Consider the following 24,469-nt stretch of genomic DNA (forward strand, 5'->3'; position numbering starts at 1 on the left):
GTTTGTGTCTTTAGTTTATCCTTGTTTGTGTCTTTAGTTTATCCTTGTTTGTGTCTTTAGTTTATCCTTGTTTGTGTCTTTAGTTTATCCTTGTTTGTGTCTTTAGTTTATCCTTGTTTGTGTCTTTAGTTTATCCTTGTTTGTGTCTTTAGTTTATCCTTGTTTGTGTCTTTAGTTTATCCTTGGTTGTGTCTTTAGTTTATCCTTGTTTGTGTTTTTAGTTTATCCTTGTTTGTCTTTAGTTTATCCTTGTTTGTGTCTTTAGTTTATCCTTGTTTGTGTCTTTAGTTTATCCTTGTTTGTGTCTTTAGTTTATCCTTGTTTGTGTCTTTAGTTTATCCTTGTTTGTGTCTTTAGTTTATCCTTGTTTGTGTCTTTAGTTTATCCTTGTTTGTGTCTTTAGTTTATCCTTGTTTGTGTCTTTAGTTTATCCTTGTTTGTGTCTTTAGTTTATCCTTGTTTGTGTCTTTAGTTTATCCTTGTTTGTGTCTTTAGTTTATCCTTGTTTGTGTCTTTAGTTTATCCTTGTTTGTGTCTTTAGTTTATCCTTGTTTGTGTCTTTAGTTTATCCTTGTTTGTGTCTTTAGTTTATCCTTGTTTGTGTCTTTAGTTTATCCTTGTTTGTGTCTTTAGTTTATCCTTGTTTGTGTCTTTAGTTTATCCTTGTTTGTGTTTTTAGTTTATCCTTGTTTGTGTCTTTAGTTTATCCTTGTTTGTGTCTTTAGTTTATCCTTGTTTGTGTCTTTAGTTTATCCTTGTTTGTGTCTTTAGTTTATCCTTGTTTGTGTCTTTAGTTTATCCTTGTTTGTGTCTTTAGTTTATCCTTGTTTGTGTCTTTAGTTTATCCTTGTTTGTGTCTTTAGTTTATCCTTGTTTGTGTCTTTAGTTTATCCTTGTTTGTGTCTTTAGTTTATCCTTGTTTGTGTCTTTAGTTTATCCTTGTTTGTGTCTTTAGTTTATCCTTGTTTGTGTCTTTAGTTTATCCTTGTTTGTGTCTTTAGTTTATCCTTGTTTGTGTCTTTAGTTTATCCTTGTTTGTGTCTTTAGTTTATCCTTGTTTGTGTCTTTAGTTTATCCTTGTTTGTGTCTTTAGTTTATCCTTGTTTGTGTCTTTAGTTTATCCTTGTTTGTGTTTTTAGTTTATCCTTGTTTGTGTCTTTAGTTTATCCTTGTTTTTAGTTTGTTGTCCTGCCCGCCTGCACCTCCGATTAGCAGCACCTGTGAAGGTAGACACAGACAAAGATCCCCCGTGTAGCCTCTAACAGGCTGTGGGGGCAAGTGCTGTTAGCGAGCAGCACCTGTGAAGGTAGACACAGACAAAGGTCCCCCGTGTAGCCTCTAACAGACTCTAGGGGCAAGTGCTGTTAGTAGCGAGTAGCAGCAGCACCTGTGAAGGTAGACACAGACAAAGGTCCCCCGTGTAGCCTCTAACAGGCTGTAGGGGCAAGTGCTGTTAGCGAGTAGCAGCAGCACCTGTGAAGGTAGACACAGACAAAGCTCCCCCGTGTAGCCTCTAACAGGCTGTGGGGGCAAGTGCTGTTAGCGAGCAGCACCTGTGAAGGTAGACACAGACAAAGCTCCCCCGTGTAGCCTCTAACAGACTGTGGGGGCAAGTGCTGTTAGCGAGCAGCACCCGTGAAGGCTACCGGCACTGTGGCACACGACAGGGTTGGGTGGCTACCAGCACCACGCCCGGCCGCCTTTGTCTCCCCCCAGTGGCGTCCGCTTGACTCGTGTCCCCGTGTCCCCGTGTCTCCGTGTGCCCGACCCCCCCACCACCCCCACCACCACCCCCCCCCACCCCCACCACCCCCCCCACCAGTGATGGCCGCGTTCTCTCCGAAGCTCCGGGTGAGACGCCGCTGGTGGCTGAGGAGGAGGCTGCACGCTCGGCTCTCAGACGCCTCTACGGCTTCCCGGCGACTCGCTTACCTGCACAGTCCGTAGCGTCTGGGACTCACTCAGCTCCACAGTCTGTAGCGTCTGGGACTCACAGCCACAGTCTGTAGTGTCTGGGACTCACTCACAGCCACAGTCTGTAGCGTCTGGGACTCACTCAGCTCCACAGTCCGTAGTGTCTGGGACTCACAGCCACAGTCCGTAGCGTCTGGGACTCACTCACAGCCACAGTCCGTAGTGTCTGAGACTCACAGCCACAGTCCGTAGTGTCTGGGACTCACTCACAGCCACAGTCCGTAGTGTCTGAGACTCACAGCCACAGTCCGTAGTGTCTGAGACTCACTCACAGCCACAGTCTGTAGCGTCTGGGACTCACTCAACGTCTGGGACTCACTCACAGCCACAGTCCGTAGCGTCTGGGACTCACTCACAGCCACAGTCCGTAGCGTCTGGGACTCACTCACAGCCACAGTCCGTAGTGTCTGAGACTCACAGCCACAGTCCGTAGCGTCTGGGACTCACTCACAGCCACAGTCCGTAGTGTCTGAGACTCACTCACAGCCACAGTCTGTAGCGTCTGGGACTCACTCAACGTCTGGGACTCACTCACAGCCACAGTCCGTAGCGTCTGGGACTCACTGCCACAGTCCGTAGCGTCTGGGACTCACTCAATGTCTGGGACTCACTCAGCTCCACAGTCCGTAGCGTCTGGGACTCACTCACAGCCACAGTCCGTAGCGTCTGGGACTCACAGCCACAGTCCGTAGCGTCTGGGACTCACAGCCACAGTCCGTAGCGTCTGGGACTCAACGTCTGGGACTCACAGCCACAGTCCGTAGCGTCTGGGACTCACTCAACGTCTGGGACTCACTCACAGCCACAGTCCGTAGCGTCTGGGACTCACTCAACGTCTGGGACTCACTCACTAACTCACCGCCACAGTCCGTAGCGTCTGAGACTCTGCGTCTGAGGCGCACATCGTGCTGAAGATAGCTGTCAAGCCCTTACCCAGTGCACTGCCTGGTTCTGCAGACCAACTCGGGCCTGATTGGTCACCCCGTGTGCCCCTTGTAAATGTCGACGGTCATCCCACAACGTCCCATCGCACGGGTAGAAACTCACACGAGTACACTCACCACTAGTACACTCACTAGTACACTCACCACTAGTACACTCACCACTACACTCACTACTAGTACACTCACCGCTACACTCACCACTAGTACACTCACCACTACTACACTCACCACTACTACACTCACCACTACACTCACCACTAGTACACTCACCACTAGTACACTCACTACTAGTACACTCACCACTACTACACTCACCACTACACTCACCACTAGTACACTCACCACTAGTACACTCACCACTAGTACACTCACCACTAGTACACTCACCACTACTACACTCACCACTACACACACCACTAGCACACTCACCACTACTACACTCACCATTACACTCAGCACTAGTACACTCACCACTAGTACACTCACCACTACACTCACCACTAGTACACTCACCACTACTACACTCACCACTAGCACACTCACCACTAGTATACTCACCACTACTACACTCACTACTAGTACACTCACCACTAGCACACTCACCACTAGTACACTCACCACTACTACACTCACTACTAGTACACTCACCACTACACTCACCACTACACTCACCACTACTACACTCACCACTACACTCACTACTAGTACACTCACCACTACACTCACCACTACTACACTCACCACTACACTCACTACTAATACACTCACCACTAGTACACTCACTACTTGTACACTCACCACTAGTACACTCACTACTAGTACACTCATCACTACTACACTCACCACTACTACACTCACCACTACACACGCCACTAGTACACTCATCACTACTACACTCACCACTACACTCACCACTACACTCACCACTAGTACACTCACTCACCACTAGTACACTCACCACTACTACACTCACCACTACACTCACCACTAGTACACTCACCACTAGTACACTCACCACTATTACACTCACCACTACACTCACTACTAGTACACTCACCACTACTACACTCACCACTACACTCACCACTAGTACACTCACCACTAGTACACTCACCACTAGTACACTCACCACTAGTACACTCACTACTAGTACACTCACCACTACTACACTCACCACTACACTCACCACTACACTCACCACCACTACACTCACCACTAGTACACTCATCACTACTACACTCACCACTACACTCACCACTAGTACACTCATCACTACTACACTCACCACTACACTCACCACTACTACACTCACCACTAGTACACTCACCACTAGTACACTCACCACTACACTCACCACTAGTACACTCACCACTACTACACTCACCACCACTCACCACTAGTACACTCACCACTAGTACACTCACCACTAGTACTCACCACTACTACACTCACCACTACTACACTCACCACCACTCACCACTAGTACACTCACCACTAGTACACTCACCACTAGTACACTCACCACTAGTACACTCACTACTAGTATACTCACCACTACTACACTCACCACTACTACACTCACCACTACACTCACCACTACTACACTCACCACTACACTCAGCACCACTACACTCACCACTACACTCACCACTAGTACACTCATCACTACTACACTCACCACTACTACACTCACCACTAGTACACTCACCACTACTACACTCACCACTACACTCACCACTACACTCACCACCACTACACTCACCACTACACTCACCACTAGTACACTCATCACTACTACACTCACCACTACACTCACCACTAGTACACTCACCACTAGTACACTCACTACTAGTACACTCACCACTACTACACTCACCACTACACTCACCACTAGTACACTCACCACTAGTACACTCACCACTAGTACACTACTACACTCACCACTACACACACCACTAGCACACTCACCACTACTACACTCACCACTACACTCACCACTACTACACTCACCACCACTACACTCACCACTACTACACTCACCACTACTACACTCATCACTACTACACTCACCACTACATAGCTGCCCTGCCTTACTGCAGACCAATTCAGACTATTGGCCACCCTATGGGGTAAGCCGTACGGGTTGGCAGCTGTGATCGTGTAGTATTTTGAGTAGTCTATGGTAGTGTATGGTAGTGTGTACTGGTGTATAGTGCATATTTGTCAAGCTCCTCTTAGTTGCCCCTACATCATTACAGACCAATTCATGCCACTCTCAACATTCACCCTGCAAAGTCCCGCCAACCAAGGGTAGAAACAAGAGCACTTAAGACACCACACGATCATCATCATCATTATTATTCCTGCGTTATTTCGGTAAAGTCACCACGTAGAAGGGCAAACAATGAAATAATCAAAATATAAAACGATTAAATTCTCACGACGTTTCGATCGCAACACAAGCAATCATCATCAGGGTGTGAAAACCACGGCAAGAAAAGTTGCTCGCTCACGTCGTGAGAATTTTATTGTTACGTTTTGTATTTTTATTATTTTATTGTTTCCCTTCCAACGTGGTGGTGGTGGTGGTGGTGACTTTACCGAAAGAACCAAGAATATGAATCCCTGCAGTCACGAAAGCTTTAAATCGTTATCATGTTTATTATTTCGTACGCTGTATGGCCTTGAGAACTCAGTGTCCCCCTCCGCCCTCCCCTCCGCACAGTCTGGATGATGATGACGACGACGACGACGATGATGATGTAAAAGTGGCATCACAGCTCACGTTGGCTTCCCATTATCGGAAGGGGAGAGAGCGTTCCAGACGGCCGCGGAAAGCAGCTCCAGTCTGAAATGATTCCCTCTTGCTTGCGTGACAAATCCCATACTTAATTGGCTGTAAATTTTTTGATTTAAAGCTTTCGTGACCGCAGTAATTCATATTCTTAGCTCTTTGGGTAAAGTCACGTTGAAGGGAAACAATACAATAATAAAATATATATAAAACAATTAAAATTCTCACGACGCATTAATTAATTAATGCAAACCGACACACCTGATGACGACCGTTTGTGTTATGGTCGAAACGTCGTGAGAAATTTTAATTGTTTTATATATATTTAATAATTTTATTGTTTCCCTTCAACGTGACTTTACCGAAAGAGCTAAGGATATTAATTGGCTGTGTCGTGAACGGTGGAGGGCCGCGGCACGTTTATACGTACACGATCTAACCCAGAGTCGTCCTTGATTGTGAGTAATATTGGCCGCTAAAACGTGCACGTGAAGCCGTCCCAATGAAGCCTGCCGGATTTTTGTAGCCCCCCACACCACCCACCCCCCCTTTAAATAAACTCGACTGCTGAAAGCTGTACGCAGCGTGTGGATTCTGTGTGCGCACAGTCAGGCCTTGGCTTACGAACACGACACTTACAAACACCACACTTACAAACACCACACTTACTAACACCACACTTACTAACACCACACTTACTAACACCACACTTACTAACACCACACTAACATCACACTTACTAACACCGCACTTACTAACACCACACTTACTAACACCACACTTACTAACACCCACACTTACGAACACCACACTTACTAACACCACACTTACTAACACCGCACTAACATCACACTTACTAACATCACACTTACTAACACCGCACTTACTAACACCACACTTACTAACACCACACTTACTAACACCACACTTACTAACACCGCACTTACTAACACCCACACTTACTAACACCACACTTACTAACACCACACTTACGAACACCACACTTACCAACACCACACTTACTAACACCACACTTACTAACACCACACTTACTAACACCACACTTACTAACACCACACTTACTAACACCCACACTTACTAACACCACACTTACTAACACCGCACTAACATCACACTTACTAACATCACACTTACTAACACCGCACTTACTAACACCACACTTACTAACACCACACTTACTAACACCACACTTACTAACACCGCACTTACTAACACCGCACTTACTAACACCACACTTACTAACACCACACTTACTAACACCACACTTACTAACACCACACTTACTAACACCACACTTACTAACACCGCAGTTACTAACATCCACACTTACTAACACCACACTTACTAACACCACACTAACACCACACTTACTAACACCACACTTACTAACACCACACTTACTAACACCACACTTACAAACACCACACTTACTAACACCACACTTACTAACACCACACTTACTAACACCACACTTACTAACACCACACTTACTAACACCACACTTACACCGCACTTACTAACACCACACTTACTAACACCACACTTACTAACACCACACTTACACCACACTTACTAACACCCACACTTACTAACACCGCACTTACTAACACCACACTTACTAACACAACACTTACTAACACCACACTTACTAACACCACACTTACTAACACCACACTTACTAACACCCACACTTACGAACACCACACTTACTAACACCACACTTACTAACACCGCACTAACATCACACTTACTAACATCACACTTACTAACACCGCACTTACTAACACCACACTTACTAACACCACACTTACTAACACCACACTTACTAACACCACACTTACTAACACCGCACTTACTAACACCACACTTACTAACACCACACTTACTAACACCACACTTACTAACACCACACTTACTAACACCACACTTACTAACACCGCAGTTACTAACATCCACACTTACTAACACCACACTTACTAACACCACACTAACACCACACTTACTAACACCACACTTACTAACACCACACTTACTAACACCACACTTACAAACACCACACTTACAAACACCACACTTACTAACACCACACTTACTAACACCACACTTACTAACACCACACTTACTAACACCACACTTACTAACACCACACTTACTAACACCACACTTACACCACACTTACTAACATCACACTTACTAACATCACACTTACTAACACCACACTTACTAACACCACACTTACTAACACCACACTTACTAACACCCACACTTACGAACACCACACTTACAAACACCACACTTACTAACACCGCAGTTACTAACACCACACTTACACCACACTTACTAACACCCACACTTACTAACACCACATTTACAAACACCACACTTACTAACACCGCAGTTACTAACACCACACTTACACCACACTTACTAACACCACACTAACAACACACTAACACCACACTTACTAACACCACACTTACTAACACCACACTTACTAACACCACACTAACACCACACTTACACCACACTTACTAACACCACACTTACTAACACCACACTTACACCACACTTACTTACACCACACTTACTAACATCACACTTACTAACACCACACTTACTAACACCACACTTACTAACACCACACTTACTAACACCCACACTAACACCACACTTACGAACACCACACTTACTAACACCACACTTACTAACACCACACTTACTAACACCCACACTTACTAACACCACACTAACACCACACTTACTAACACCACACTTACGAACACCACATTTACAAACACCACACTTACTAACACCGCAGTTACTAACACCCACACTTACTAACACCACACTTACTAACCCCACACTTACTAACACCACACTTACTAACACCCACACTTACTAACACCACACTTACTAACACCACACTTACGAACACTGCACTTACTAACACCACACTTACTAACACCACACTTACACCACACTTACTAACACCCACACTTACTAACACCACATTTACAAACACCACACTAACACCGCAGTTACTAACACCACACTTACACCACACTTACTAACACCACACTAACACCACACTTACTAACACCACACTTACTAACACCACACTTACTAACACCACACTTACTAACACCACACTTACTAACACCACACTAACACCACACTTACTAACACCGCACTTACTAACACCACACTAACACCACACTTACTAACACCACACTTATGAACACCACACTTACTAACACCACACTTACTACCACCACACTTACTAACACCACACTTACTAACACCACACTTACTAACACCACACTTACGAACACCACACTTACAAACACCACACTTACTAACACCACACTTACTAACACCACACTTACGAACACCACACTTACTAACATCACACTTACTAACACCCACACTTACTAACACCACACTTACGAACACCACACTTACTAACATCACACTTACTAACACCACACTAACACCACACTTACTAACACCGCACTTACTAACACCCACACTAACAACACACTAACACCACACTTACTAACACCACACTTACTAACACCACACTTACTAACACCACACTAACACCACACTTACACCACACTTACTAACACCACACTTACTAACACCACACTTACACCACACTTACTTACACCACACTTACTAACATCACACTTACTAACACCACACTTACTAACACCACACTTACTAACACCACACTTACTAACACCCACACTAACACCACACTTACGAACACCACACTTACTAACACCACACTTACTAACACCACACTTACTAACACCACACTTACTAACACCACACTAACACCACACTTACTAACACCACACTTACGAACACTGCACTTACTAACACCACACTTACTAACACCACACTTACACCACACTTACTAACACCCACACTTACTAACACCACATTTACAAACACCACACTTACTAACACCGCAGTTACTAACACCCACACTTACTAACACCACACTTACTAACACCCACACTTACTAACACCACACTTACTAACACCCACACTTACTAACACCACACTTACTAACACCACACTTACTAACACCACACTTACGAACACTGCACTTACTAACACCACACTTACTAACACCACACTTACACCACACTTACTAACACCCACACTTACTAACACCACACTTACGAACACCACACTTACTAACATCACACTTACTAACACCACACTAACACCACACTTACTAACACCGCACTTACTAACACCCACACAACACACTAACACCACACTTACTAACACCACACTTACTAACACCACACTTACTAACACCACACTAACACCACACTTACACCACACTTACTAACACCACACTTACTAACACCACACTTACACCACACTTACTTACACCACACTTACTAACATCACACTTACTAACACCACACTTACTAACACCACACTTACTAACACCACACTTACTAACACCCACACTAACACCACACTTATGAACACCACACTTACTAACACCACACTTACTAACACCACACTTACTAACACCACACTTACTAACACCACACTAACACCACACTTACTAACACCACACTTACGAACACTTCACTTACTAACACCACACTTACTAACACCACACTTACACCACACTTACTAACACCCACACTTACTAACACCACATTTACAAACACCACACTTACTAACACCGCAGTTACTAACACCCACACTTACTAACACCACACTTACTAACACCCACACTTACTAACACCACACTTACTAACACCCACACTTACTAACACCACACTTACTAACACCACACTTACTAACACCACACTTACGAACACTGCACTTACTAACACCACACTTACTAACACCACACTTACACCACACTTACTAACACCCACACTTACTAACACCACATTTACAAACACCACACTAACACCGCAGTTACTAACACCACACTTACACCACACTTACTAACACCACACTAACACCACACTTACTAACACCACACTTACTAACACCACACTTACTAACACCACACTTACTAACACCACACTTACTAACACCACACTTACTAACACCACACTTACTAACACCACACTAACACCACACTTACTAACACCGCACTTACTAACACCACACTAACACCACACTTACTAACACCACACTTATGAACACCACACTTACTAACACCACACTTACTACCACCACACTTACTAACACCACACTTACTAACACGACACTTACTAACACCACACTTACTAACACCACACTTACGAACACCACACTTACAAACACCACACTTACTAACACCACACTTACTAACACCACACTTACGAACACCACACTTACTAACATCACACTTACTAACACCACACTAACACCACACTTACTAACACCCACACTTACTAACACCACACTTACGAACACCACACTTACTAACATCACACTTACTAACACCACACTAACACCACACTTACTAACACCGCACTTACTAACACCCACACGAACACCCACACTTACTAACACCACACTTACTAACACTGCAGTTACTAACACCACACTTACACCACACTTACTAACACCACACTTACTAACACCACACTTACGAACACCACACTTACTAACACCACACTTACACCACACTTACTAACACCACACTTACACCACACTTACTAACACCATACTTACTAACACCACACTTACTAACACCACACTTACTAACACCACACTAACACCACACTAACACCACATTTACTAACACCACACTAACATCACACTTACTAACACCACACTTACTAACACCACACTAACATCGCACTTACGAACACCACACTTACACCACACTTACTAACACCACACTTACTAACACCACACTTACTAACACCACACTTACTAACACCACACTTACTAACACCACACTTACGAACACCACACTTACTAACATCACACTTACTAACACCACACTTACTAACACCACACTAACACCACACTTACTAACACCACACTTACTAACACCACACTTACTAACACCACACTTACGAACACCACACTTACTAACATCACACTTACTAACACCACACTTACTAACACCACACTTACTAACACCACACTTACGAACACCACACTTACAAACACCACACTTACTAACACCACACTTACAAACATCACACTTACTAACACCACACTTACTAACACCACACTTACTAACACCACACTTACTAACACCACATTTACTAACACCACACTTACCAACACCACACTTACTAACACCACACTTACTAACACCACACTTACTAACACCACACTTACACCACACTTACTAACATCACACTTACTAACACCACACTTACTAACACCACACTTACTAACACCACACTTACTAACACCACATTTACTAACACCACACTTACTAACACCACACTTACTAACACCACACTTACTAACACCACACTTACTAACACCACACTTACTAACACCACACTTACTAACACCACACTTACTAACACCACACTTACTAACACCACACTTACGAGGCAGTTAACATCGCCTAGCCACCGTGATGATGATGAGAGACGCAGACTCCACATCTACAGCAGCAGGCATCAGGGTCGGGATCGAGTCAACGACCTCCTGTATACCAGGCGAGGTAGTCAACATCTCCTAGCCGGTTGTGGATAGGGGGTTATTGTTGCAGTGTTCTGACCCTCCCCCCCCCCCCCCGTGCTCCGAACGGACTATTTGTGAAAATAAAAGAGCTTCGTAGCTCATCGGATTTCTCCAGCGGCATATTTATTTAATTATTTTTTTGCTAAGCTTCTGATGCCGGCTACCTCGCTGTGCCAGACACCGAAATCAACATTTCGGAATCGATTCCCACTACGCTTAATCGAATCGCACTTCGGTGGAATCGATTCGCCGTCACCACGGCGGCCCTCAGCTGATCCGGGTTGAGCGGGGGGGGGTGGGTTTGGGGAACGGTTGGGGGGGGGGACTTCATCGCGCTCGCCTCTCGCCGGGAAACGGCGCTCGGGTGCCGGCAGGGCTTGCCAGGTAAGAGCGGTAGGGCCCGTGGCGGCCTACTAATCTCCGGATAGGAAGTGGCGGGGGGGGGAGGGGTCTCCATCGCGTTCGCCTCTCGCCGGGAAACCGCTCTGCGACCCGGCAGAGCTTCCCAGGCAACAGCGGTAGGGCCCGTGGCGGCCGACTAATCTCCGGATAGTAAGAGTGTGTGTGTGGGGGGGGGGTCTCCATTCCGTTAACCTCTCGCCGGGAAACGGCTCTCCGCCCCGGCAGAGCATCCCAGGCAAGAGCGGTAGGGCCCGTGGCGTGGTGGGGCCTACTAATCTCACGTATTTTAAACGTGCTGGAGGCGGGTAGCCGGCGTGCTTACCTCGCTTCTATTTGCTCTGTGTGCTGCTATGGTGTGTGTGTGGGGGGTCTCTGTTATAGCGAGAGAGACAGAGTGAGAGATGTCTCTGTTAAGAGAGATAACAAACCCCACACACACACAACACAGTCACCTCTAGCTAGAGAGAGAGAGATGTCTCTGTTTAGAGAGATAACAAACCACACACACACACAACACCGTCACCTCTAGCTAGAGAGACAGAGAGAGATGTCTCTGTTTAGAGAGATAACAAACCCCACACACACACACAACACCGTCACCTCTAGCTAGAGAGAGAGAGATGTGTCTGTTTAGAGAGATAACAAACCCCACACACACAACATCGTCACCTCCAGCTAGAGAGAGACAGAGAGAGATGTCTCTGTTTAGAGAGATAACAAACCACACACACACAACACAGTCACCTCTAGCTAGAGACAGAGAGATGTCTCTGTTAAGAGAGATAACAAACCCCACACACACACAACACAGTCACCTCTAGCTAGAGAGAGAGTGAGAGAGATGTCTCTGTTTAGAGAGATAACAAACCCCACACACAACACAGTCACCTCTAGCTAGAGAGTGAGAGAGATGTCTCTGTTTAGAGAGATAACAAACCCCACACACACAACACCGTCACCTCTAGCTAGAGAGAGAGAGATGTCTGTGTTTAGAGAGATAAACCCCACACACACAACACCGTCACCTCTAGCTAGAGAGAGAGTGAGATGTCTCTGTTTAGAGAGATAACAAACCCCACACACACACAACACCGTCACCTCTAGCTAGAGAGAGAGAGATGTCTCTGTTTAGAGAGATAATAAACCCCACACACACACAACACAGTCACCTCTAGCTAGAGAGAGAGTGAGAGATGTCTCTGTTAAGAGAGATAACAAACCCTACACACACAACACCGTCACCTCTAGCTAGAGAGAGACAGAGAGAGATGTCTCTGTTTAGAGAGATGACAAACCCCACACACACACAACACCGTCACCTCTAGCTAGAGAGAGACAGAGAGAGATGTCTCTGTTTAGACAAGTAACAAACCACACACACAACACCGTCACCTCTAGCGAGAGAGATGTCTCTGTTAAGAGAGATAACGAACCCCACACACACACAACTCAGTCACCTCTAGCTAGAGAGACAGAGAGAGATGTCTCTGTTTAGAGAGATAACAAACCCCACACAAACACAACACCGTCACCTCTAGCTAGCTAGAGAGAGAGAGATGTCTCTGTTTATAGAGATAACAAACCCCACACACACACAACACAGTCACCTCTAGCTAGAGAGAGAGAGAGATGTCTCTGTTAAGAGAGATAAACCCCACACACACACACAACACAGTCACCTCTAGCTAGACAGAGAGATGTCTCTGTTTAGAGAGATAACAAACCCCACACACACAACACCGTCACCTCTAGCTAGAGAGAGAGTGAGAGATGTCTCTGTTAAGAGAGATAACAAACCCCACACACACACAACACAGTCACCTCTAGCTAGAGAGAGAGTGAGAGAGATGTCTCTGTTTAGAGAGATAACAAACCCCACACACACACAACACAGTCACCTCTAGCTAGAGAGTGAGAGATGTCTCTGTTAAGAGAGATAACAAACCCCACACACACACACAACACCGTCACCTCTAGCTAGAGAGAGAGAGATGTCTCTGTTAAGAGAGATAATAAACCCCACACACACACAACACAGTCACCTCTAGCTAGAGAGAGACAGAGAGATGTCTCTGTTAAGAGAGATAATAAACCCCACACACACAACACAGTCACCTCTAGCTAGAGAGAGAGATGTCTCTGTTTAGAGAGATAACAAACCCCAGACACACACAACACCATCACCTCTAGCTAGAGAGAGACAGAGAGAGATGTCTCTGTTTAGAGAGATAACAAACCGCACACACACACAACACCGTCACCTCTAGCTAGAGAGAGAGACAGAGAGAGATGTCTCTGTTTAGAGAGATAACAAACCCCAGACACACACAACACCATCACCTCTAGCTAGAGAGAGAGAGTGAGATGTCTCTGTTTAGAGAGATAACAAACCCCACACACACACAACACCGTCACCTCTAGCTAGAGAGAGACAGAGAGAGAGATGTCTCTGTTAAGAGAGATAACAAACCCCACACACACACAACACAGTCACCTCTAGCTAGAGAGAGAGAGATGTCTCTGTTTAGAGAGATAACAAACCCCACACACACAACACCGTCACCTCTAGCTAGAGAGACAGAGAGAGATGTCTCTGTTTAGAGAGATAACAAACCCCCCACACACAACACCATCACCTCTAGCTAGAGAGAGAGAGAGAGATGTCTCTGTTTAGAGAGATAACAAACCCCACACACACACAACACCATCACCTCTAGCTAGAGAGAGAGTGAGAGATGTCTCTGTTAAGAGAGATAACAAACCCCACACACACACACAACACAGTCACCTCTAGCTAGAGAGAGACAGAGAGATGTCTCTGTTTAGAGAGATAACAAACCCCACACACACACAACATCGTCACCTCTAGCTAGAGAGAGAGTGAGAGATGTCTCTGTTAAGAGAGATAACAAACCCCACACACACAACAACGTCACCTCTAGCTAGAGAGAGAGTGAGAGATGTCTCTGTTTAGAGAGATAACAAACCCCACACACACACAACACCATCACCTCTAGCTAGAGAGAGAGTGAGAGATGTCTCTGTTAAGAGAGATAACAAACCCCACACACACACAACACAGTCACCTCTAGCTAGAGAGAGAGAGATGTCTCTGTTAAGAGAGATAACAAACCCCACACACACAACACAGTCACCTCTAGCTAGAGAGACAGAGTGAGAGATGTCTCTGTTTAGAGAGATAACAAACCCCACACACACACAACACCGCCACCTCTAGCTAGAGAGACAGAGAGAGATGTCTCTGTTTAGAGAGATAACAAACCCCACACACACAACACCGTCACCTCTAGCTAGAGAGACAGAGAGAGATGTCTCTGTTTAGAGAGATAACAAACCCCACACACACAACACCGTCACCTCTAGCTAGAGAGAGAGTGAGAGATGTCTCTGTTTAGAGAGATAACAAAGCCCACACACACACACATCACAGTCACCTCTAGCTAGAGACAGAGAGATGTCTCTGTTAAGAGAGATAACAAACCCCACACACACAACACAGTCACCTCTAGCTAGAGAGAGAGTGAGAGATGTCTCTGTTAAGAGAGATAACAAACCACACACACACACAACACCGTCACCTCTAGCTAGAGAGACAGAGAGAGATGTCTCTGTTTAGAGAGATAACAAACCCCACATACATACAACATCGTCACCTCTAGCTAGAGAGAGAGATGTCTCTGTTTAGAGAGATAACAAACCCAACACACACACACAACACTGTCACCTCTAGCTAGAGAGACAGAGATGTCTCTGTTAAGAGAGATAACAAACCCCAGACACACACACAACACAGTCACCTCTAGCTAGAGAGACAGAGATGTCTCTGTTAAGAGAGATAACAAACCCCAGACACACACACAACACAGTCACCTCTAGCTAGAGAGAGAGAGATGTCTCTGTTTAGAGAGATAACAAACCCCACACACACAACACGGTCACCTCTAGCTAGAGAGAGAGACAGAGAGAGATGTCTCTGTTTCGAGAGATAACAAACCCCACACACACACAACACAGTCACCTCTAGCTAGAGAGAGAGAGAGATGTCTCTGTTAAGAGAGATAACAAACCCCACACACACACAACACAGTCACCTCTAGCTAGAGAGAGAGAGATGTCTCTGTTTAGAGAGATAACAAACCCCACACACACACAACACAGTCACCTCTAGCTAGAGAGAGAGTGAGAGATGTCTCTGTTTAGAGAGATAACAAACCCCACACACACACAACACAGTCACCTCTAGCTAGAGAGACAGAGAGAGATGTCTCTGTTAAGAGAGATAACAAACCCCACACACACACAACACAGTCACCTCTAGCTAGAGAGACAGAGAGAGATGTCTCTGTTTAGAGAGATAACAAACCCCACACACAACACAGTCACCTCTAGCTAGAGAGAGAGTGAGAGATGTCTCTGTTTAGAGAGATAACAAACCCCACACACACACACAACACAGTCACCTCTAGCTAGAGAGAGAGAGAGATGTCTCTGTTTAGAGAGATAACAAACCCCACACACACACAACACCGTCACCTCTAGCTAGAGAGAGAGAGACAGAGAGAGATGTCTCTGTTTAGAGAGATAACAAACCCCACACACAACACAGTCACCTCTAGCTAGAGAGAGAGAGATGTCTCTGTTTAGAGAGATAACAAACCCCACACACACACACAACACCATCACCTCTAGCTAGAGAGAGAGTGAGAGATGTCTCTGTTTAGAGAGATAATAAACCCCACACACACACAACACAGTCACCTCTAGCTAGAGAGACAGAGAGAGATGTCTCTGTTTAGAGAGATAACAAACCCCACACACACACAACACAGTCACCTCTAGCTAGAGAGAGACAGAGAGATGTCTCTGTTTAGAGAGATAACAAACCCCACACACACACAACATCGTCACCTCTAGCTAGAGACAGAGAGATGTCTCTGTTTAGAGAGATAACAAACCCCCCACACACACAACACAGTCACCTCTAGCTAGAGAGAGAGAGAGAGATGTCTCTGTTTAGAGAGATAACAAAGCCCACACACACACACAACACCACCACCTCTAGCTAGAGAGACAGAGAGATATGTCTCTGTGTAGAGAGATAACAAAGCCCACACACACACAACACAGTCACCTCTAGCTAGAGAGACAGAGAGAGATGTCTCTGTTTAGAGAGATAACAAAGCCCACACACACACACAACACCACCACCTCTAGCTAGAGAGACAGAGAGATATGTCTCTGTTTAGAGAGATAACAAACCCCACACACACACACAACACCATCACCTCTAGCTAGAGAGAGTGAGATGTCTCTGTTTATAGAGATAACAAACTCCACACACACACACAACACAGTCACCTCTAGCTAGAGAGACAGAGAGATGTCTCTGTTAAGAGAGATAACAAAGCCCACACACACAACACACAACACCATCACCTCTAGCTAGAGAGACAGAGAGAGATGTCTCTGTTTAGAGAGATAACAAACCCCACACACACACAACACAGTCACCTCTAGCTAGAGAGACAGAGAGAGATGTCTCTGTTTAGAGAGATAACAAAGCCCACACACACAACATCGTCACCTCTAGCTAGAGAGAGAGAGAGAGAGATGTCTCTGTTTAGAGAGATAACAAACCCCAGACACACACACAACACAGTCACCTCTAGCTAGAGAGAGAGAGAGATGTCTCTGTTAAGAGAGATAACAAACCCCACACACACACAACACCATCACCTCTAGCTAGAGAGAGAGTGAGAGATGTCTCTGTTAAGAGAGATAACAAACCCCACACACACACACAACACCGTCACCTCTAGCTAGAGAGACAGAGAGAGATGTCTCTGTTTAGAGAGATAACAAACCCCACACACAACACCGTCACCTCTAGCTAGAGAGAGACAGAGATGTCTCTGTTTAGAGAGATAACAAACCCCACACACACACAACACCGTCACCTCTAGCTAGAGAGACAGAGAGAGATGTCTCTGTTTAGAGAAGTAACAAACCACACACACACACAACACCGTCACCTCTAGCGAGAGAGACAGAGAGAGATGTCTCTGTTTAGAGAGATAACAAACCCCGCACACACACAACACAGTCACCTCTAGCTAGAGAGAGACAGAGAGAGATGTCTCTGTTAAGAGAGATAATAAACCCCACACACACACACACACAACACAGTCACCTCTAGCTAGAGAGACAGAGAGAGAGATGTCTCTGTTTAGAGAGATAACAAAGCCCACACACACAACACAGTCACCTCTAGCTAGAGAGAGAGAGATGTCTCTGTTAAGAGAGATAACAAACCCCACACACACACACAACAGTCACCTCTAGCTAGAGAGAGAGATGTCTCTGTTTAGAGAGATAACAAACCCCACACACACACACAACACAGTCACCTCTAGCTAGAGAGAGAGAGAGAGATGTCTCTGTTAAGAGAGATAACAAACACCACACACACAACACCGTCACCTCTAGCTAGAGAGAGACAGAGAGATGTCTCTGTTTAGAGAGATAACAAACCCCACACACAACACAGTCACCTCTAGCTAGAGAGAGAGTGAGAGAGATGTCTCTGTTTAGAGAGATAACAAACCCCACACACACACAACACAGTCACCTCTAGCTAGAGAGACAGAGAGAGATGTCTCTGTTTAGAGAGATAACAAACCCCACACACACACAACACAGTCACCTCTAGCTAGAGAGAGAGTGAGAGATGTCTCTGTTTAGAGAGATAACAAACCCCACACACACACAACACCGTCACCTCTAGATAGAGAGAGAGTGAGAGATGTCTCTGCTTAGAGAGATAACAAACCTCACACACACACAACACAGTCACCTCTAGCTAGAGAGACAGAGAGAGATGTCTCTGTTTAGAGAGATAACAAACCCCACACACACACAACACTGTCACCTCTAGCTAGAGAGACAGAGAGAGATGTCTCTGTTTAGAGAGATAACAAACCCCACACACACACAACACTGTCACCTCTAGCTAGAGAGACAGAGAGAGATGTCTCTGTTTAGAGAGATAACAAACCCCACACACAACACAGTCACCTCTAGCTAGAGAGAGAGTGAGAGATGTCTCTGTTAAGAGAGATAACAAACCCCACACACACACAACACAGTCACCTCTAGCTAGAGAGAGAGATGTCTCTGTTTAGAGAGATAACAAACCCACACACAACACCGTCACCTCTAGCTAGAGAGAGAGTGAGAGAGATGTCTCTGTTTAGAGAGATAACAAACCCCACACACACACAACACCGTCACCTCTAGCTAGAGAGTGAGAGATGTCTCTGTTAAGAGAGATAATAAACCCCACACACACACAACACAGTCACCTCTAGCTAGAGAGTGAGAGAGATGTCTCTGTTTAGAGAGATAATAAACCCCACACACACACAACACAGTCACCTCTAGCTAGAGAGAGAGTGAGAGAGATGTCTCTGTTTAGAGAGATAACAAACCTCACACACACACAACACAGTCACCTCTAGCTAGAGAGAGAGAGAGATGTCTCTGTTAAGAGAGATAACAAACCCCACACACACACAACACCATCACCTCTAGCTAGAGAGAGAGAGAGATGTCTCTGTTTAGAGAGATAACAAACCCCACACACACACAACACAGTCACCTCTAGCTAGAGAGAGTGAGATGTCTCTGTTTAGAGAGATAACAAACACCACACACACACAACACCATCACCTCTAGCTAGAGAGAGAGTGAGAGATGTCTCTGTTTAGAGAGATAACAAACCCCACACACACACAACACAGTCACCTCTAGCTAGAGAGAGTGATATGTCTCTGTTTAGAGAGATAACAAACCCCACACACACACAACACAGTCACCTCTAGCTATAGAGAGAGATGTCTCTGTTAAGAGAGATAACAAACCCCACACACACACACAACACCGTCACCTCTAGCTAGAGAGACAGAGAGAGATGTCTCTGTTTAGAGAGATAACAAACCCCACACACACACAACACAGTCACCTCTAGCTAGAGAGACAGAGAGATGTCTCTGTTTAGAGAGATAACAAACCCCACACACACAACACCGTCACCTCTAGCTAGAGAGAGAGTGAGAGATGTCTCTGTTTAGAGAGATAACAAACCCCACACACAACACCGTCACCTCTAGCTAGAGAGAGACAGAGATGTCTCTGTTTAGAGAGATAACAAACCCCACACACACAACACAGTCACCTCTAGCTAGACAGAGATGTCTCTGTTAAGAGAGATAACAAACCCCACACACACACACAACACCGTCACCTCTAGCTAGAGAGACAGAGAGAGATGTCTCTGTTTAGAGAGATAACAAACCCCACACACACACAACACAGTCACCTCTAGCTAGAGAGACAGAGAGAGATGTCTCTGTTTAGAGAGATAACAAACCCCACACACACACAACACAGTCACCTCTAGCTAGAGAGAGACAGAGAGAGATGTCTCTGTTTAGAGAGATAACAAACCCCACACACACACACAACAGCGTCACCTCTAGCTAGAGAGAGACAGAGATGTCTCTGTTAAGAGAGATAACAAACCCCACACACACAACACAGTCACCTCTAGCTAGAGAGAGAGAGTGAGAGATGTCTCTGTTTAGAGAGATAACAAACCCCACACACACACACAACACCGTCACCTCTAGCTAGAGAGACAGAGAGAGATGTCTCTGTTTAGAGAGATAACAAACCCCACACACACACAACACAGTCACCTCTAGCTAGAGAGAGAGACAGAGATGTCTCTGTTTAGAGAGATAACAAACCCCACACACACACAACACAGTCACCTCTAGCTAGAGAGAGAGAGATGTCTCTGTTTAGAGAAGTAACAAACCACACACACACACACAACACAGTCACCTCTAGCTAGAGAGAGAGAGTGAGAGATGTCTCTGTTTAGAGAGATAACAAACCCCACACACACACAACACAGTCACCTCTAGCTAGAGAGAGAGACAGAGATGTCTCTGTTTAGAGAGATAACAAACCCCACACACACACAACACAGTCACCTCTAGCTAGAGAGAGAGACAGAGATGTCTCTGTTTAGAGAGATAACAAACCCCACACACACAACACCGTCACCTCTAGCTAGAGAGAGAGAGAGAGATGTCTCTGTTTAGAGAGATAACAAACCCCCCACACACACACAACACTGTCACCTCTAGCTGTGTGTGTCTCTCTCTGCTTGTGTCTGTCTCTGTGTGTGTCTCTCTCTGCTTGTGTGTGTGTCTCTGTGTGTGTCTCTCTCAGCTTGTGTGTCTGTCTCTGTGTGTCTGTCTCTGTGTGTGTCTCTCTCTGCTTGTGTGTCTCTGTGTGTGTCTCTCTTTGCTTGTGTGTGTGTCTCTGTGTGTTTCTTTCTGCTTGTGTGTCTGTCTCTGCGTGTCTCTCTCAGCTTGTGTGTCTGTCTCTGTGTGTCTGTCTCTGTGTGTCTCTCTCAGCTTGTGTGTGTGTCTCTGTGTGTCTGTCTATGTGTGTGTGTCCGGCAAAACAACCCCCTACCTCCCCGCGGTGCCGGACGGGCAACTCTGTCATGGACAGTGCTGTGGGGGGAGATCCAATTTTGATTGGTTCCTCCCCTCATGGCATATGTGTCCACCACAGGCGCTAAACGGGGGCTCTGGACGGGTGCGAGGGGCTGGTAACCCCGCCACCTTCAATTAATTACCACGAAACCACGAGTTAAACTGAAATATGTAACTAATAAGCTTGTGCCGGAGGCCCCGGGGGGCCAGGCGTCTATGACGTCTCCTGGCCAAACCCCAATTGGCGGAGCCAGGAGATTGAATATCTACCCTCGGGGCTCCTCCAGAAACAACGAAAAGCCACTACGGGTGGCCACGTGGAATGTTCGAATGCTCACTGCGGAAGAGAGGCTGCCACTCCGCTGTCGGGAGCTGGACCGGTACCGCCTGGATCTATGCGGCATTCAGGAGGTCCGGTGGACCGGCTCTGGCTCCTGTCACCATGAGGGGTGGACAGTCCTCTACTCGGGGCAGCAGCCTGCCAAACAACAGGGTGTGGCTCTTCTTTTGAACAAAAGAATGAAGGGGGCGTGGGAGCGTGGCGGTGAGGTGTGGGAAGCTGTAAGCCCCAGGCTACTTTGGGCTCGCCTTCCCATCAACCGGAGGCGAGGAATGGTGGTCGTGGTTACTTATGCCCCCACTGAAGATGAACATCCGTGGAGGGATGCAGGCAAAGCCGATGAGTCAGATGCCTTCTATGACCTCCTGTCACAGGTGCTGGCTAAAGTGGCCCCTCGGGATAGAGTCATCATGTTGGGTGACTTCAATGCCCGAGTTGGTCATGATACTGGCACCTGGTCTGGAGTGATCGGAGGGCATGGGCCAGATCAGCTCAATAACAACGGTAGGAGGCTGCTAGATTTTTGTGCAGCCCATGGGCTTGTAATTACCAACACGCTGTTCTGGCATCGGCGGATCCACACAACATCATGGATGCATGCCGGGTCCAAGCAAGAACATCTGCTGGACTACATAGTGACGGACCAGCGGATGCGAGCCCATGTCCTTGACACCAGGACCTACCGTGGAGCTGATCTGCCCTCTGACCATCGACTAGTCATCTGTAAGATGCGCCTGCCATTCTTCCACTCCGGTGGTGGGTGTACACCCAGGACCCCATTCCGACCTAAAGTGGCCTGGTCTCAGTTATCTGATGAAAGTTGCAAGCGAGAATTTCATCATCGCTTGCGGCTGGGATTGGCATCGTCCCCGACTCCTCCTGATGTCGAGGGTAAATGGGCGAGGTTTAGGACTGTGACTCATGCAGCTGCAATGGCTGCTTTGGGTACGCGGTCCAGACCTCCCCAGAGACCCTGGCTGACAGAGGAGGTGTTCAGGATGAATCCCACGTCAGAGAATGAGGAGGCTTACCGCAGCCTTCGCTCGGAGGTTCGGAGAGCCGTGAGGCGCTGCAAGGATGGGTGGTGGTCGCGGGTTGCTGAGGAGATGGAGTCTGCCTCAGTGGCCCGTGATCACAAATCTCTATTTAACTCCATCAAAAAAGTAACCTGCAGTGCCACACCTATTACTATCATTAGGGGAAAAAACGGTGATCCAATCTCCGACCCCCAGGAACAGGTTTGCAGATTTGCTGGGCATTTCTGTGAGGTCCTGGGGGAGGGAAAATCCCTAAGCCAGGAAAACATCGTGGCACAAAGTGAGGGTGACCCTGCTGAGGCTGCGGTGCCTCAAATATTGGAAGAAGTCACCCCCTGTGAGTGGCTGGCTGAGGTGCCATCTGTTGAGGAAGTACTGAAGGCGATCCGGAGTCTGAGACCAGGAAAGGCAGCGGGCAGAGATGATCTCCCAAGCGAAATGCTGAGGGAGGGTGGCGTTTGTGCACAGACTGCCCTATATTACATCGTAACATCGGTCTGGACCACTGGACGGGTTCCGCAGGATTGGAAGGATGCCCTGGTGGTCCCCCTTTTTAAGAAGGGGGACCGCACAGACTAACAACTACACGGGCATCTCACTCCTCAGTGTGCCGGGAAAGGTCCTGGCAAGGATTATTCAGCATCGCCTTGCCAGGCACGCTGAGGAGAGGCTTGCAGATCCCC

At 46.3% G+C, this 24,469-nt stretch overlaps 2 protein-coding genes across 2 annotated transcripts in view; both read left to right on the forward strand.

Annotated features, from left to right (window-relative positions):
• Nucleotides 1–6,285, forward strand: part of MRPL44 (mitochondrial ribosomal protein L44) — a 17,074-nt gene extending 10,789 nt beyond the window's left edge. The window contains exon 5 of the mRNA XM_076058043.1: nucleotides 1,823–6,285. Coding sequence (XP_075914158.1) covers nucleotides 1,823–2,009 — 187 coding nt within the window. The 3' untranslated portion in view covers nucleotides 2,010–6,285. The remainder of the gene's footprint in view (nucleotides 1–1,822) is intronic.
• A 6,426-nt stretch (nucleotides 6,286–12,711) lies between these two features.
• Nucleotides 12,712–24,469, forward strand: part of TRAPPC14 (trafficking protein particle complex subunit 14) — a 71,881-nt gene continuing 60,123 nt past the window's right edge. The window contains exon 1 of the mRNA XM_076058044.1: nucleotides 12,712–12,801. The gene's annotated coding sequence lies outside the window, so the exon portion shown is untranslated. The remainder of the gene's footprint in view (nucleotides 12,802–24,469) is intronic.

The sequence above is a fragment of the Petromyzon marinus genome (assembly GCF_048934315.1).
Source record: "Petromyzon marinus isolate PM22_M1 ecotype Great Lakes invasive population chromosome 67 unlocalized genomic scaffold, UKy_Petmar_22M1.pri1.0 chr67_unloc.6, whole genome shotgun sequence".
In the NCBI taxonomy this organism is placed as follows: Eukaryota; Metazoa; Chordata; class Hyperoartia; order Petromyzontiformes; family Petromyzontidae; genus Petromyzon; species Petromyzon marinus.